Source organism: Semicossyphus pulcher, unplaced genomic scaffold (assembly GCF_022749685.1).
Source record: "Semicossyphus pulcher isolate SPU_LCO1_2020_fin unplaced genomic scaffold, fSemPul1.0.p SCAF_10, whole genome shotgun sequence".
NCBI classification, from domain to species: domain Eukaryota; kingdom Metazoa; phylum Chordata; class Actinopteri; order Labriformes; family Labridae; genus Semicossyphus; species Semicossyphus pulcher.
Window position 1 is genome coordinate 12,395,517 of NW_027211604.1, and position 18,617 is coordinate 12,414,133.

General features: G+C 41.5%; 1 protein-coding gene across 1 annotated transcript; it reads left to right on the top strand.

Moving 5' to 3' along the window:
• Positions 1–1,185: 1,185 nt before the first annotated feature.
• Positions 1,186–4,276, top strand: LOC138594288 (neurosecretory protein VGF). The gene has a single exon (XM_069665350.1). The coding sequence runs from the start codon at positions 1,217–1,219 to the stop codon at positions 2,765–2,767; it is 1,551 nt and encodes a 516-aa protein (XP_069521451.1). The 5' UTR covers positions 1,186–1,216; the 3' UTR covers positions 2,768–4,276.
• The last annotated feature ends 14,341 nt before the right edge of the window (positions 4,277–18,617 follow it).

Genomic DNA, 18,617 nt, shown 5'->3' on the forward strand with positions numbered 1-18,617 from the left:
CAGATAATACCAAACATGCATTCATTCATCTGCGCGGTGAAAAGATAATGACTGAGTTGACGCACGATACGGCCAAAAAATGGCTTTTGTTCAGGTTCGAAGCGCAATTTCTGTATGCAAATTATTGCCTCCCTCTTGAGAGGCACGTGCAGTTAAATTTCTAAAGAATCACGACTGTTTTTTACCGTCTGATCACACCTTAATCCTGTGTTTCTAGATTCACTAAGATGGCAAAAATTGATCTTAAAGGACATATTTCAAATTAGATTCAGATTTTTCGTCAAAAACATCCAGAAATAAAAAGAGTCAAACGTCTGATATGAGGAGAAAAGGGTGCAACTTTCTTTGTTGGATTTGTCATGGCTTGTTAGACTGCGTTTGACTGCCTTTGTTCCCAAACGTTTGTGTTCAATTCAGAACTGCTCAGGGTGTGAAGTGCTTTTGTATGGTGGCTTCATGGTGGAAACATGTCATGCTTATAAATTAGAGTCTGGTATTCTAAATTATATTCTAAATTTCCGTGTGCTGTTATTTATAAACTATTCAGACTCTGTCATATTTTAATAAAGGCCTTTTAATAAAACGGCTGTTATTAAATTAATCCAGATGTGCTCATATTGCCTTTGACTTTCACACAATCATGATTTTATATTAAAAAAACAACAAAAAGTGTTTGAATGATTTCTCACGAGTCTTTTGTCCCTCTCCCTCTGCCATCCTCCTTTCTTCTCCAGGTGCTTAACCTCCCTCCTGCCGGTTCTGCATGGTCATGACCTGTCATCACGTCCCTTCCACAGCCCACCTCGTCCTATTGGCCCTGCTCACGGTCACTCCGCAGCTGGCTGGCACCGCCCCTATGTGGGTTGAGGGAGGGGAGGGAGGGGTGGAAGGGCGCACACGGACAGACCTTAAAGAGGACAACCTCGCCCCCTTCCTCTCGCCCCCACCCCTGAGTCTCCCTGGCCCTGACAACAACGTGTCAGTGGACCGGGGCCCTGGTCAAGATAACCAGTCGGAGAAAGTGACGGACCCTGCGCAGGTGCTTGCCGTTCTTTTGGAGGCCTTAGACCACCCGGGGGAGGGTGAAATCAGAGACTGGGGAGAGGATCAGAGTCAGGAGCTGCCCTCTGATGAACGCTTGGAGGATGGCAAGATAAGGAGGACAGGGGAGGCAGAGGGAGAGAGGGGGGCGGAGGAGGAGGAGAGGGTGGGGCGAATGGCTGATAAGGCTATTGAACAGCTAATTGTAGGCCATCTGACAGTGGCTCAGGTTGATGACTTAAAAGAAAGAGATGAGGAGGATAAAAACACAAGGTCAGAGCAGGATGAGAGGTGGTCCGTGGAGGATGTGGGATCTGATAATGCAAGTGAGGAGGAAGGGAAGGAAGAAGACGAGGGAAATGATTTAGAGAGCTTCTTGAACAAGGCCAGATCGAGCTCCGCCTCAGAGGGAGATGATCCGGCTCTGCAGCGAAAAATAAGAGGCTACTTTCAAAACATTGACTTGGGTCTCCAAGACAATGAGATCCTGCCTCCTCTCAAGGGCTACAAGGCATACAACACTCAGCTGGCACGAGCCGGGAAGAAGCTGCACTGGCAGGAGAACCGATCAAGCAACAGACCCGCCAAGGGGGGGAACTTCATGGACGACTTTGAGGATGAAGGCGAGGAGCTTGAGGAGGAGGTCGAAGAAGAAGAGGAGAGCCTCTCCCACATGGAAGAGGAAGCTAGAGCGCGTGCAGAGAAACAGGAGGTGCTCCGGCAGCAGGAGGAGGCGGAACGAGCCAGAGAGGAGGAGCAGAGGCTGGCGGACATCGCCTCTGACATGCTGCTGCAGTACATGGGCAGGAAGCAGCAGTCCTACATGAAGCCGCGGCAGAAAAGCAGCATGGGCGCTGCAGGGAACACCGCCGAGGACAAACGCTCAGAGGAGGTGAGCCAGGACGACGACGACATGGATCAGCAGATGATCGACCGGCTCATCGAGATCAGCAGCAAGCTTCACCTGCCTGCCGACGATGTGATTGAGATTATCAGCGACGTGGAGGAGAAGAAGAAGAAAAGGAAAGAGTTGCAGCAGCAGCCGATCAACAGCAACCCTGTCGCGCCACGCTTCAGACCTCTGGTTCCTCCTCCTCTGGCTGCTCCTCCGATCTACCACTACACCGCTTCAAAAAACCCCAAGAAAGCCCCTTATAGGTACAACAAGTCCAACAAGAAATGGCACAAGGACAAAGTCAAGTCGTACAAGCAGGACTATTGGTATAAGCCTCAGAAGCAGCTTGACTACTGGTACAAACCCCAGAAACAGTTTTTAGCCTTCCCCTCTTATCCGTACTACCAGAAGCCATATCGAGCATACTACCCCGTTTATTTCCCATATCCCAAAGCTCAGTATTATGGTAAGCCCTCCCCCTCCAGAGACCAGCCCTTCGGCCCCCAGGAACTTGACCTCCAGGCCCCGAGGCGCAGGCACAGGGGCGGGGGTAAGAACCGTGGTAAGGGCTGGAGACAGCAGCCACCGCCGCGCCTGCCTCTCACCCCTTATATCTCTAACTATATCCTTCCTCACCCACGGACCTACCAACCCCTACCTCCGCCCAAACCAATAACCCCGCCCAGGAGAGGCAGGCGACCCCCATACTACTACCCACAAGCGACACCGGGAGACGACTATGAGGAAGACGGGCTGGTGCCTCAACTGGACAGTGAGGAGGAACTGGAAAACTTTATTGAGCGGATCTACATGAAACGCAGAATGTATTGAGAGACTTTCTGGACTTTTGTCAGATCCGAGGGACTGACAGAGGTGGGATAGATTTACGGTTGCTGGAGAAAAGCTAATAGAGAGGTGAAAAAAAGACTCAGAGGAGATATGTGTTTTGAGCCTGAAGGAAATTTAAGGGTCAAGAAGTAAAAAGTCAGATTTCTGTTGTTTTAATCACTGTATTTCTATTGATTTCCTCTATCAGGGAGAGGATGATGGTGTCCCAGTCTAAGCTCCCTGTGACCATGTTCAGCCTCTTGCTCAGTTTACATTTTGAAACAGAACATACCATGGTGTATGTCTGCCTCCATTCAGGTCAATCTCTGATGCATTATTCAGAGTTTTCTAGAGGACACATGCACACACTTAAACACACGGACAAACACACACAATCACATTTTTGACACGTTCACAAGCAGATGTGCCCATTGTAAGAGAACCATGTTTACAACATCACTTTGTATCTTTAGTTTTGTATTCTGTATGTCATAATGCAAAACTTAAGTAGTTCAATGACTTCTTAGCTACACAAATATGAAAAAAAACTGCTATTGTCAAGTGTTGACAGGATATCTTTTGTTGTATTTGATGTGTGTAGTTGCCTTCTTATTCCCGATTGGATCAACTTTAAACAGCTGCAACTTGCAAAGGTGCCAAATACACACATTTCAGTTACACGATTCAGATTTTTGCCTTACAAACACCATGGTTCTATAAAGAAGACATCATACTGCATATTATTATCATCACAGCCGGTCCCAATGTAGAAACCCTGTGGACTCCAAAAGCACAAACTTAACACTAAACACTTCCAACCTGGTGGACGAAGGGTTTTCAATCATTCTGGGATCCAGAAGTTGTTGTGTCAACATATTTACGGCAGATCCATAATTATCATTACCGCCACCATACAGTACTCCTGAACCTTGTCGGAGTCCTTCATAATTTTCCATCGTTCAAATCACATCTTCGCTCACTTTCTTCGTTTTTTTTTTGTCAATATTCTTGCATCCAATCATATCTGTATTTTTACTTTCTTTGCAAAAAAAATACTTGAAATCACACTCTATGTTCGGCAGCCTTTTTTAAAACAGATTTCCAACAAGAGGCTACAAACAATTTGTTCATCATCAGAAGAATATTCATTGAAAAGTTTCAGGCCGGGGAGTCAGGGATTGTGCTTAAACCGTTAAATGCACGTCTTTCTACTTGCATCTTAAAAAATGAACAAAAAAAAAGAACAAAAAAAAGAGAAAAAATAAAACAGTATGGGGAATCCAAGATGGTTGTTTTCTCTGAATAAACTGTGAACATAAAAAAAATACAATTTCAAAGGAAGAGGGCCACTGTGTCCGCAGTGAAGCCATCTGTCTTGTAAAAGGAGAGTGTTGTTGTTGATGTCACCTTTAGCATTGTAACATGTACAGTGTGAAATAAATATGCCCGTGCAATGTGTAAATAACAGCATGATGATTACTAGTTTTGCTATATGATAAAAAATAAAAGCAATTATTTTATTAAAGTTCAGTTTTTTAATGGCTTTTTGGCGAGTGCTATGTTGTATCTTTATAGCGGAGAGTATAGCCGGAACACCTGATTCTTAAGCAACGAAACGGATAAAAATACACAAAGGACAAAGACGATCTGTTCAGCAAAAAAGATAGCACAACTGATATATGTCACATGTGCATAAATACGGAGACAAACAGACCTATAGCGGGACGTTATTATATCGACAGACAATCAAAAATGAACACGAGAAAAAGAGCAGAAATGGGAATAAAAAGGGGAGAAATAACTGAAGAACAGAAACATTCAGAAGGAGGGAGGGAAATTTTAACTGCAGTGATTGATGAGTCACATGATTGCTGGATGAGTCATCCATCTGTACACTTTACTGCGCAGGACCACACACTCACACACACTCTCACAAACACACACACACTGATGCACACTCTCTTTGAGCTGTATAGTAATTTAGCTGCTGGCATTCAAGATAAAGATTGAGTCATGTTCGCTGCTGCCTGGAGCCAGCCAATCAGCCGGTGGAAAGGTGTTCGGTTGATAGGTTTTGCCATATCTTGTTTCCACACCTCCTCCTCACTCTCGCTTCACACGGGCAAGATGCCCTCCTGCTATAATTCCTTGAAGTGCTTCTGGCCGTCGCTTGTTTGGCATCAAAACAAAGCGTACGTATGCTGTCAGTGGTACGAACAGCAACAGTGATTAGCAGCCTGTCAATATGCTTTAATCACATGTTATCTTGCCAGCTTCCTCACCAGATGATTGGAACCGTACCTTTCATGGCTTTATCTGGGCTTGTATGCTGATGCTCGGACACCATGTTATGAATCCAGATTTTTTAATTACAGCTTGTACCTTCTGTAGATATCCTAGCTGAATATTCATTTATCGAGTGTAATGAGTGTTTATTTTCAATAGACAGTGACACCATTGTGTACAACAGTCTCATAAAGTGCTATAGTTTTATTAATGATAGGAAAAGGGCAAAGGATTAGTTGCAGAAAGTAAAATTAGAATATCATACAACTTTTAAGTCTGTGGCGAGTGTCAGCACGCAATTAGCTTAGCATAATGATCTAAGAAGATTTGATCATTCAGTCCTCAACATCTAGGTTTATTTCTCTCTTTAAGGGGACCTCCAATAATATTATAAATCGAGGTCTATTCACACACATCTCTGCTTTAGGTTATAGCAGCTAAAGCTACATTAGCTGCTGCTAGCATAACAGGCAATATTAGATTGGTGAAGAAATCTGTTAAGTGTCCGGTAATTGGCTTAAAATGCACATGATGATAAGTTGAGTCTAAAATTTCTGTCAGAAAATGAACCTTCACTTGGTGACTGATGGTGAGTTACAAAATGTGTCCCTATCCATGTACCGTAAAATCGGGAATGTAAGTCGCACCGCAATATAAGACACAGTCTGTTTTTGGGGGTATCCCAGAGGTAAAAAGGTTTTCTATAGCTACCAGCGCTGCAGCTAGCGGTAGCTGGCAGCCTACAGTAATTGTTGATTGTTGTGAGGGGGGTGGCTGCAGTGGCAACAATCAAGTTAGTTTTCCTCGCTTAAAACATCGAGGAAAACAGCACTGCTGCATATTGTAAATAGGAGACGTTGTAGTGGCTTGGACCCGGAAACAGTTTAATGTTTAGTGTGCCTACGTAAGCTAGGACCAAGCAATTTCGACCAATAATATCATGACATCCACCTGTCAATCAATCTGCAACATTTAGCCGCAGAGCACCAAGAACGCTCGGTCAGTTAGCTAGCTACTGCGCTGTGAAGAACGTCTGTCTACGCCCACTTCCGAACAATCAAATCAGATCGCTCTAATGATATGTCCGGCCTGCACGTCCTGTTTCACTCGGAAATACGTCACGATTCGGAAGCTAGATAATCTCGAAATGCCGTTTCAGCTCGACTTTAAAGGATTAAAAGTTTTTTAGTCAGAAAACAATAGATTAATATAATGTCATAGGTAGTGACAGTTTGAGACTAATCAAGGTTCAATTGCGGCATTTCTAACAATCACTATATAACATTACTGACGTCTCTAAACTAAATGTCTAATAATTTATTGATGTTAATGTGTTTAAGGAATTACACACAGCTAACGCATGTCAAATTAACACCAATATACAGTCTGTGTGATACAATATACAATGTGAGAGTGAATCCATTTGTTTTCTCCCTCGCACAGAAGCTTTCACAGGTGTGACACCTGCCGATTTAGTTAAGCAGGTCCGCCTAGACAATACGTCGTCTACGCACAGAGGAAGCGAACACACTGTTGCTTATAAAAGAAGCCGTACATAAAGTCCTCTTTCACACCTTGTTGCCAAGCTGTGGACAAAAGGAGCATTGTTGAGATGCTGCTATTTACATCCCCACATTCATATTTCTGTTACAAAGTACACAATTGAGATTTGGAATTTTCCAGCACAATGGGATAATTGCATGTCAAGCTTTAGATCACATTACGTCCTTAAAAGTAATCATTTATATTTTGCCTGGTGGGTGCGCTATAATTAAAATGCAATTTGAATCTTTCAAAGGCTCCAACTCTGAAAGGCAAAGAAAAAAAAATTGGTATACATCCAGCTCCTGGCACAAAAGACTCAGACAGCGCCGCAATTCATCAGTAATGGCCCCACGAGGCCCGAGCATTTACAGAAGCTGGAACACAAGGAAGAATGTCAGCCATTAGTCGTATGAATGTTGAATTAATGCAGCTTTAAGACCTTCAAAATCTGATTAAATAATGATCATTAATTCCTACAACAGTGGGACTTTGGCTCAACCTTTAACTTTAAATGTCAGTGTCATATTATGTAGCTAAACAGGATTTACTATGCATATTATCAATGGACATAAAGTATAGAGCTGACGCTAGTTCACACAGGCAGACATCTAAACATTTACAGTGTTAAATGTCTATTTTGCACTGTAGTGATGGTTCTTCCTCCTTCCTTATGCCTGTTCCTCCTGTGTTGGTCATCTTTGTGTTGGGTTGTGTCGCATAATGACGTTGCTATTTTGGCCTAAACTTTCTAAGTAGATGGGTTAAACTGTGATTAAATTTAACACACTTTTTAGACTCTACAGGCTGTGTACTGTCTTATCTCCATACCTTTCCTGGTTAGTTTCAACACGACTGTTCCAGGTTCTGATGCAGCTGATTGAACATGAGATCATTTGGCCTCATAGGAGCTCTGTTTGTTTCCTCATGTTGCTGTTACTCAAAAAAGTGTTGATTTCCACAAGTCTTCTGTAACTGAGAAATTCTACTAATTGGTATTTAACCTGTAACACGACCCTTCTGTGTTGTAGCGTTTGTTATGTGATTAAATTACTTCAGAGTTAAAGACCGCCAAAGCATGCCAAAATGTCTTTTCTGACCCAGTGACGTGCAGCCCTAGTTTGTAATTGACAAATGATTACTGAACTTCTTAAAAGTGCGTTGGTGCATTGAGTTTAAAACATGATGACAAGCAGTGTTGTTATGATTGCAAATCACTTTTAAAGTTTAAAGTTCCCATGGCAACAAAATAGATGTATTTATGTGATGACATATGTCTTGCAGCAGCCCTGTTTCCTACAATTTTCATTCATATGCAACTAATTTGCAACAGTGAATACAGTTGATGGAAACATAATGAGGACTGAGTTACATTTTCTATTCAGCACCTGCCAAGTTGCAAACATTTGGATGTTGAAATTATAAGTAAATTGTGTATTGACAACCAATTTAATTCATGTGTCTTACAAAATAGACATCTCTTGCAATAGACTATCCACACATGGTGATTATATTGTTACATGTTACAACGGTCGTTCCCAAACTATAGCCAAAGTGCTGTTGTCGACGAATGAATATATTTTTCTATCCTTGCCTAAATTGTTTTGATGTCCTAAACTTAAAGGTATAATAAGTAGGATTTTTCCCACACATTCAAACTGGCCCCCGCCTCCTGGGCTCTTCGTCACCAGAAGCTCACTCTCACGCTCTCGTAAGAGAACACGCCCACCCCGTGCCACCCCTTTGCGCTAGCATGCTAACCGCCGGTTACCCTTGCGCTAGCATGCTAACCACCGGTTAGCTTGTTCGACCCGGTTTGAGGTACCTACCTGTCCAACAGTAAGAAGGCCAACTCTGCGTCGCTCTTTCGCCATGTTCACGGGTCTGAATGGGGCCCAATTGCTAATTTGAACCACTCCCACACTCACCTACAGGCTGTGATTGGCTCAGGGAACCACAACAGCGCCCCTCCTGAAAACGTCCTGTGCAAAGGAAAACAACAGAATAGATGCAGAAGGAAGGGTCTCACAAGGGTCTGCACACACACTCACCAACACACGTATAGAGGCACATAAGTCAGGATTCATATTATATTTGTATAAGTCTATATTTTATTTTTGTAGGAAAATCCTACCTATTATACCTTTAACCACAGAAACGAATCCAGGACTTATTTGTACACCTGCCATCCATCCCAGCAACCTCTTTGCAATGAAATTCACCCTTAAAACATAATCTAGGGCAGCAATGGTGTGGGTTGCTTGCACTGATTGTCACCTATGTCCCAAAAACTTAGATACTTAGATAGCCTATTGTTATTATATTTTAGAGTAAGCCATTTCCTGGAATACGTAAAAACATAATGACTCACCATGCCAAGGAGTTTTCATTTTTTGCCCAATGAATGGCTTTTTGAATATTTATGTCCCTCCCCCATGGCGTACAGAATCTACTAGCTAGCTAGCAGAACCTTTTCAGACTTGGCTAGTGCTAGTGGCTGCTGTAAACGCAAATCAATACCAGCAACAAGTCCTTCTCTAGCTTTGACAAGAAACATGTAAATCAAAAATCACTCTGCTAAACAAATCATGAAATTTGATTCTCAAGCTGTAAATAAAATAAATCATAGGTGCAGTCACTAAATAGAGTTTTATCCGTTAGTCTAAAGTGAATGTTACTCAGCGTTAACATCTCGTAACATGTTTCTTATTTTGAAATTTACTCAGCTTTTCAATACCTGGGGATATGGAAGCTGCTGTAATTGTGGAGGCCTCAAAAAAGTATTTGAGAAAAATATGAGAAATGGCAAACTCCGCCAAAATTGATACCTGTAGTGCCAAAATATAGGGCTAGCGCTGGTATTACAAAATGGCTAAAATGCTAGCAAATCTGCACCTTAGAGAACGTCAGTGGTTTATGACGTACGTGGTTGTTTAGCTGAAACACAAATGTCTATTTAGAGATCGTCTTTATCTCCTTCTCAATAAAAGCTGCTTTCAGGGTCCAGATGTTTGATAACTCCCATCTGATCATGACAGCTTTTCAAATTAAATCTGAACCACGTCATGGCGCGCCTCTTTGTCTCCATGTTTGTTTATTTTGTTGTCTGTTACACTACCTTTGTTGGACATAATCCTACACATAATGTACCCCATTACCCACGTTTTCACCAGCTATTAGGACAACAGAGGCAGAGCTTTGAAGGCCTCACGCTGAATCCATCCCATCTTTTGGCTATGGTCTCTGCTACCCTTGTCTTTTTGCTTTCTCCTTTCATCTATTCTTCCCTTTCCTTTATCCTGCTCTCTACCCTCATTCTCATCTTCTCCCTTTTTCCCCTTTTATTATCTATTCCCCCACTCCTCCTTAATGCTCCCTAACACCCAATCATCCTCCCCTTTTCTTCTTTATTCTCTCTACATTTCTTGTTTTGTATGCAAGCCCCAAGGGAGAGAAATGGGTGAAAAGCATTCTCTCTGCACCACTGTCACAAAAGACTGGTGAGTCATCGCCACTTATGTTCCCGTCTCCCTCCTCCCACAAAAAAACACACACATACAGGAAAAATACTTAAATTACTCCTTACCTGCCGTGCACTTACAGGAAGACGCGTACAGACACACACATCAGTGAGTGCCTGGAAAACACACACACACACACATATATTCACAATTTAGAGACCCACAAGCGCGTACACACACATTCCTCAGCTTGTCAAAATTAGCCTGAAATTACAACCCCAGTCACATAATTTAGCTGATAATTGTGGTGGAAAATGGTGTTCATTGATGTGTGCTGCCTATCATATCTTAGAGGATTATGAGGAGTTTGTGTAGTGGAAACTCTCGTCAATGAAGAAGTTGACGACACAACTGGAGAGCTAATAGCGAGCTGCTCATGCAAGAGACGCTCCTGGACTAAAGACAAAATGAAATAAAAGAGGACAAAATGGATAAAAGAGAGACAGACAGAAACTCCCTGAGGTAGTGATGAGGCTTTGGTCTTGTCTACTGACCCACAAAGGAAATGCTCTTCCTCCATCTGCTGGAAAACTGGGTCCATTACAATGCAGTCCTGCTGTTGTGTGCACAAGATGGCAGTCCTGGATGAACACAATGTACAGAATGACAATAAGCTTCTTGAGCTGAGAAGAACCCGTTATATATCTGTTATAATGTCTGTCTGTCTAGCTAACTATCTGTCTATCAATCTAGCTAGCTAGTTAGCTATCAATCGAGCTAGCTAGTTAGCTATCAATCGAGCTAGCTAGCTATATCAATCGAGCTAGCTATCTCGGTAGCTACAGTGGTAAAAGAAGTATTCAGATCCTTGACTGAAGGAAAATTACAAAAACAAAAGTGTAAAATACTCAATTAAGAGTACAACTAAATGTCCCAATCCTACATAAAGTATAGCAGCATCATTAGCAAATTGTACTTAAAATATCAACCTTAAAAGTACACACAAGGCGTCAAAATGACCCCTAATGGTCGGATGCTTTTATTGTTGTAGCTTGTTACGGTTAGCTACTTTTAGCTACTGTATACATGTTTGTGTAGTTTAATCAACAAAGATGCATCCTAATTGATGAAGATAATATATTTTGTGTGTTAATTCTTTATTAGCAGATAAAGCTAGCTAGTTGAGTGAAATGTAGTGGCATAAAATGGAGCTTAAAAAGTAATGTCCAGCTAGCTAGCTCTAACATTTGCGACAGCTAGCCTACATTCAAAAAAAGGTGTTTTACTTTTAAACAAATCCATAGGGCAGCAATAAGGATGATTTTCAATACCATAATTATTGTTTAGTCTGCAAAATGTTTTTGAATTAGTGACAAATCCTGCTTTACTTAAAGTTGGCGTCTCATATTACAAAGAAATGTCTGTTAATTATTACATAAGACAAAGAAAAGCAGAAAACCCTTGCAGTTTAGAAGGTGGAACGGGGAAATATTTTGAACTGTATAAAAAAATATGAAAACTTTGAGCTGAATAAAGTTTGTGCTCTAAAACATTTTATATTCCAGGGAGCCTTGTGGGGGACGTCTTTTAAGGGTTTTTGAATTTGCATTCAGTGTTGGCCTTCACAGCCTTCATGTCAAAGCAGACCACAGCACAGAGACACCAGAGCCCTCACTAGCTCACTAGCTAGCAGTTATGAGCCATCACTGTGTTTGAATCTTTTCAGACTTGGCTAATGCTACTGGCGGCTGTAAACGCAAATCAATACCAGCAACAAGTCCTTCTCTAGCTTGCTGTTTTAACAAGAAACATGTAAATCAAAAATCACTCTGCTTAACAAATCATGAAATTTGATTCTCAAGCTCTCAATAAAATAAATCATAGAGGTGCAGTCACTGAATAGAGTTTTATTTGTTAGTATAAAGTGAATGTTACTCAGCGTTAACATCTTGTAACATGTTGTTTCTTATTTTGAAGTTTACTCAGCTTTTCAGTACCTGGGGATATGGAAGCTGCTGTAATTATAGAGGCCTCAAATTTTTGAGTATTTGAGAAAAACATGAGAAATGGCAAACTCCGCCAGAATTGATACCTGTAGTGCCAAAATATAGGGCTAGCGCTGGTATTACAAAATGGCTAAAATGCTAGCAAATCTGCACCTTAGAGAACGTCAATGGTTTATGACGTACGTGGTTGTTTAGCTGAAACACAAATGTCTATTTAGAGTAATCTCGTTCTCAATAAAAGCTGCTTTCAGGGTCCAGATGTTTGATAACTCCCATCTGATCATGACAGCTTTTCAAATTAAATCTGAACCACGTCATGGCGCGCCTCTTTGTCTCCATGTTTGTTTATTTTGTTGTCTGTTACACTACCTTTGTTGGACATAATCCTAAACATAATGTACCCCATTACCCATGTTTTCACCAGCTATTAGGACAACAGAGGCAGAGCTTTGAAGGCCTTACGTTGAATCCATCCCATCTTTTGGCTATGGTCTCTGCTACCCTTGTCTTTTTGCTTTCTCCTTTCATCTATTCTTCCCTTTCCTTTATCCTGCTCTCTACCCTCATTCTCATCTTCTCCCTTTTCCCCCTTTTATTATCTATTCCCCCACTCCTCCTTAATGCTCCCTAACACCCAATCATCCTCCCCTTTTCTTCTTTATTCTCTCTACATTTCTTGTTTTGTATGCAAGCCCCAAGGGAGAGAAATGGGTGAAAAGCACTCTCTCTGCACCACTGTCACAAAAGACTGGTGAGTCATCGCCACTTATGTTCCCGTCTCCCTCCTCCCACAAAAAAACACACATATACAGGAAAAACACTCAAATTACTCCTTACCTGCCGTGCACTTACAGGAGGATGCATGTAGACACACACATCAGTGAGTGCCTGGAAAACACACACAAACACAAACACACACACACACATTCACAATTTAGAGACACACAAGCGCGTACACACACATTCCTCAGCTCGTCAAAATTAGCCTGAGATTACAACCCCAGTCACATAATTTAGCTGATAATTGTGGTGGAATATGGCGTTCATTGATGTGTGCTGCCTATCATATCTTAGAGGATTATGAGGAGTTTGTGTAGTGGAAACTCTCGTCAATGAAGAAGTTGACGACACAACTGGAGAGCTAATAGCGAGCTGCTCATGCAAGAGACGCTCCTGGACTAAAGACAAAATGAAATAAAAGAGGACAAAATGGATAAAAGAGAGACAGACAGAAACTCCCTGAGGTAGTGATGAGGCTTTGGTCTTGTCTACTGACCCACAAAGGAAATGCTCTTCCTCCATCTGCTGGAAAACTGGGTCCATTACAATGCAGTCCTGCTGTTGTGTGCACAAGATGGCAGTCCTGGATGAACACAATGTACAGAATGACAATAAGCTTCTTAAGCTGAGAAGAACCTGTTATATATCTGTTATAATGTCTGTCCGTCTAGCTAACTATCAGTCTATTAATCTAGCTATGATAGCTAGCTAGCTATCTAGCTATCAATCTAGCTAGCTATCTAGATTTCAATCGAGCTAGCTATCTCGGTAGCTACAGTGGTAAAAGAAGTATTCAGATCCTTGACTGAAGGAAAATTACAAAAACAACCGTGTAAAATACTCAATTAAGAGTACAACTAAATGTCCCAATCCTACATAAAGTACAGCAGCATCATTAGCAAATTGTACTTAAAATATCAACCTTAAAAGTACACACAAGGCATCAAAATGACCCCTAATGGTCGGATGCTTTTATGGTTGTAGCTTGTTACGGTTAGCTACTTTTAGCTACTGTATACATGTTTGTGTAGTTTAATCAACAAAGATGCATCCTAATTGATGAAGATAATATATTTTGTGTGTTAATTCTTTATTAGCAGATAAAGCTAGGTAGTTGAGTGAAATGCAGTGGAGTTAAGTTGTAGTGGCATAAAATAGAGGTTAAAAAGTGATGACTAGCTAGCTAGCTCTAACATTTGCGACAGCTAGCCTACATTCAAAAAAAGGTGTGACAAATCCTGCTTTACTTGTTGAAAGAAATGTCTGTTAATTATCACATAAGACAAAGAAAAGCAGAAAACCCTTGCAGTTTAGAAGGTGGAACAGGGAAATTTTTTGAACTGTATAAAAAAATATGAACACTTTGAGCTGAATAAAGTTTGTGCTCTAAAACATTTTATATTCCAGGGAGCCTTGTGGGTGACATCTTTTAAGGGTTTTTGAATTTGCATTCAGTGTTGGCCTTCACAGCCTTGCTCATGTCAAAGCAGACCACAGCATAGAGACACCAGAGCCCTCACCTGATTACTCTTTACAGAAACCTGCTTGTGAGCTATTCAGACACATGAAATATTGAAAGGCTGGAGTTTCCGTTTCACACACGGAGAGGGAGGGAAGGGAGACAGCTGAAAGGCAAGCGGAGTGGGGAAAACAAACAGGTGTGCAGAGGAAGGGAGGAAAAAGACGAAGAGAAACTTGGGGATTAAGAGGAAATAAGACATCAGGCACCCTGGGAGGGAGACACATGAGCAGGGATGGAGGGAGAGAGGGAGGAACAAGGAGAGAGCACCCAAAGGTAAGGCAGAGAGAGTGTGACTGTTTGTGCCTAATCAGGTGCTCGTCTTGGGTGTAACATAAGAGCGGTGTTGGTGTAATCCGCTGCAGATTGATTGGATGATAACCTTCTAGTCAGGCGGTTAGGAGGGCATGTTTTTAATGCTGCAGCTTCTCTTCCTCAAACCTCAGTGGGACGACTTCTACCCAGGTTGAGACGCCGACTCAGAACTGCAGCGAGGAGAGCGATGAGCACCAAAACCTCCAGGAGCAAGAGGAGGATGAGCAGGCCGAGAGTGGAGTCTGTGATGGAGAGGAAGAGCCCAGTCAGGTCAGATTTAACACCATGAAACTAGCATTTGTAATACATTCTGTTGATTGACATCCATCAGAGTGAACTTAACACATATTTTGTCCTTTGTTTTGTGTGACTGATAAAGGTTGGGGAGGATCAATGTAACAATGACGCAGAGACCTTAGCAAAGGAGACTCTGATTGACACAAACACACAGGACGATGCTGACGGCCTCCCATTGTGCCCCCTGCCAACAGAGGAAGAGTTGACCCCCACTTCAGTGTCATCTCATCCCTCCAACACACAAAGTAAAACACACACACGCATATACACGCACATTACTGAGAAGCTCATGTAAGGCCGTTTACTTAAAGAAAACGGCTGCCGTCAGTGCTGGTGTTCGACTTAATGCTGGTGTTTGCGTCTTCACAGATCGGCCGTCTGAACCCTGCTGGTATTGCCTGAGGTCTCTTGACTCCGAGTATCGTCCTGAAACTCCCAAACAGGTTTCAACACCTCTGACCGAACACATTATTACCCTGAGACAGTGCTGATCAGATACAGTAGGAAACGGTTAAACTATGAACAGCTGTATGTAGTCATTTCACAACCTTTCACAACCATAAACTGAAATCATTTTATCCTCCTTCCTCATGTGCAATAAGAAACATTTGTGCAAAGGAGTAATATCATTTTAGGGATATATGAGCAGACATGGTAAAAGCAGCCTGAACCTACAGGGAATCCATATCTTCTTATAAACCTTGTTATCTGTTCTTTGACCTGAGGAGATAAGATGAGGTGCTGCTTGTGTGGCTGAATTTTCTCAGATATGAAACTAAGCAATCATTTATATTGATGTATACCTACGTTCATACATTTGCACACATTTTGCAGGGCTGCAGGAAAACACACAATCGTCATTATTCCAGATGAAACCTCACTATTCTACTCTTGTTTTTCATCCATCATAGAAGCCAGTTTTATGATTAGAACACAATGTCATTGCTTTAAATGGCAATACTTAAGTCAAATCATTTGCTTAACCTACTACTATTAGCTTAAAAACCTCAACTACAAAGATAAATGTAACTTTTAAAGCTGGAACACCGTGTACCAGTGTATGTGGTCAGCATTATTCTTTCATTCAGAGTCTGTAGAGCATCTCAAGGATCAGTCATCACTATGTGTTTTCTGCTGTTTAAGACCCACATCTCAAATATGTTTTACACTTTATTTCAGGACAGATCTTCCCTTTAAAAAAACATAACTCTCCCTTGTTTCTGTGTCACAGGAAGACTCTGATCCTTTGTCAACACTCCCCTCTAGTGGCCAGAAAGTGAACTACCAGACAGACCCCAGACCTCACTTTGGCGTAGCTTGGTCCTCCCACTCCACATGTCGCCCCCTGTGGGGCAGCGAGGGGCCCTGCTGGGGGCAGAGAAACCAGGAGGTGCCCGATCAGACGCACACCTGCCCCCATTGTCATCTGGGGCTGCCTGCTGACACTCTGCGCTGGCATGAGGTTGGCACAGACGCTTGTAAACACACACAGACATAAATAGAGACACATAAGCCCACAGTTTCCACTCATCATGCCTCAGCATATGTCACTTTGTTTACTGTCTTGTTTTCTCTCTCTCTCTGTCCAGGCTAAGTGTCTGCTGTTTGACGGGCTGAGGAGCACAAAGAAATAATCAGCAGAGAAATAAATGTTGCATGTATGTTTTAGAAAATGATGCTGTCTTCTGTTTCTGTTAACACTCTCAGGAAATACATTACAAACTTACAGTTAGACGCAATATCTGTTTCTGCAAAACAACTGTCCCAAGTTTAGCCATGTTCATTCCGTATTTCATTTTGAGTTTATGTGTAATTTCTGTGAAATTTTTAATGATGTGTTTATACAAATAAACTGCATGTGTACACCATAACTCTGTCTTTTGAAAAACCAAATATATATATATAACAATCTTTCTCACTTTTTTGGGGATACAGGCACGTCATAAGACAGCAAAAAGAGGGACATGTAAACAGATATTTTCAACGCTAATCCCAACACTAATATTTTTTTAAAATTATGAAATTTGTTTTTATTCCAGAAACAATTTCATCCCTTTTTCTTTCTTTTAATGTATAAACTATCTCTGTTTTTGTGGTTGGATGGTTTGGCACTATGTTCGTATAAGGCAGCTGCAATAAAGGGTTTAGAAGTAGTAATTAATGGCTTTATTTTATATAAATATTTTACAAATGTTTTATATATCTATTATGAGCCATTAGCAGGTGTTCGTTCTTTCTATGATACAAATGCAGCTTTAAATGTTGGAAATCCATTCAACACCTGATCCCTCATAACTGCAGCAATAAACTTCATATAAATAGTGTAAAGAGTGTTAATAAGCAGCTGTTCATCTCAGTGGAGTCTAAAATCAACTTGATGATGTGTTCGTTATTTTTTTTCTTATACTGATAAACTTTTTTTTTTTGTATAAATGTATTGTGTATTAGTATCTTCCCCGGGAACCTTCTCCCAATCTCTTTCCTGGTTTTCTTTTATTTTCATTTTTTGTTTGGTTTTGGCAAAGTATGTGGTTTCACAGGTCTATAGCAGTGGTTCTCAACCTGGGGGTCGCAACCCACTTGGTGGTCCTGGGATAATTTCGGAGGGGGTCACCAGATAGTTGTGGAGAAAAAATAAAATTATATATTTGATGTAAACTAACATATTTTAGACTGGAGTTTGTTTGTTTTTTACATTACATACACACATCATTTGCCTTAGAATAGATTTTGTGTGGTCTGTTTGTGAGTCATTTTGGTGGTTTTGTGCCAAGCAGCTATAGCGATCAGACAGGACGCGCTTTGCAGGCTGTAAAACGCGAGGCGCACCGCACTGCCTTTTTTGTGGAAGTAAACACCTGATCAGACAGCGCGTTTTAGCAGCTGGGGGCGGCTTTTTTTTCCTACTGTTTTTAAGGCAACTACCGAATCATTAGCTGTCATTAACCTAACCGTTACATTGTAAACTGACAGAAGGCCACCTCACTTTTCATCCGATTGGACAATGAGAAAAAACGCCCATGACGTCGGGCGCTTTTCTGCTTTGAGTTGAAGATTTTTCAACTCGAGGCGCTCGGAGCGTTTCCTCAAAAACGCGAGGCGCACAGAGCGGAAAAAAGCGAGGCGCTCTGCAAAGCAAAAGCAGTGCCCAAAAAGCGTCCCTCTCATTGAAAACAATGACAAAAAAGCCGCCCCCAGCTGCTAAAACGCGCCCTGTCTGATCGGGCCCTTAGCCAGTCTTGCTAGCTATCACATGGAACAACTATGGAGCGATGGTACCACTTGTTTTAATTTGTTGGTGAATTTTTTGTTTGTTTTTATTTTCACTAACCAGCATGCATTTGAATGAATACATAGTGATGCACAAATTAATTCCATGTATTTTGAATTGAATAGAAAAGAATTGAGTTGTTGTGATGTCACAATAGAACCCAATAGAATGTTCAGATGTAGAATCATTTTCTGTGTTTATTTACTGTCAGACTGTTGGACTGCTCGACGCTTCAGGTAACCTCTCTTTTTAAGAAACTTTTCAGACTGCATTTACTAGAGCCACTGTGATATAACAGGTGGCAGAAAGTAATCTTAACCCCTCTCACTAAACACATTCTCTCCTCAGAGAAAATCTGTAATACAGAGATTATACA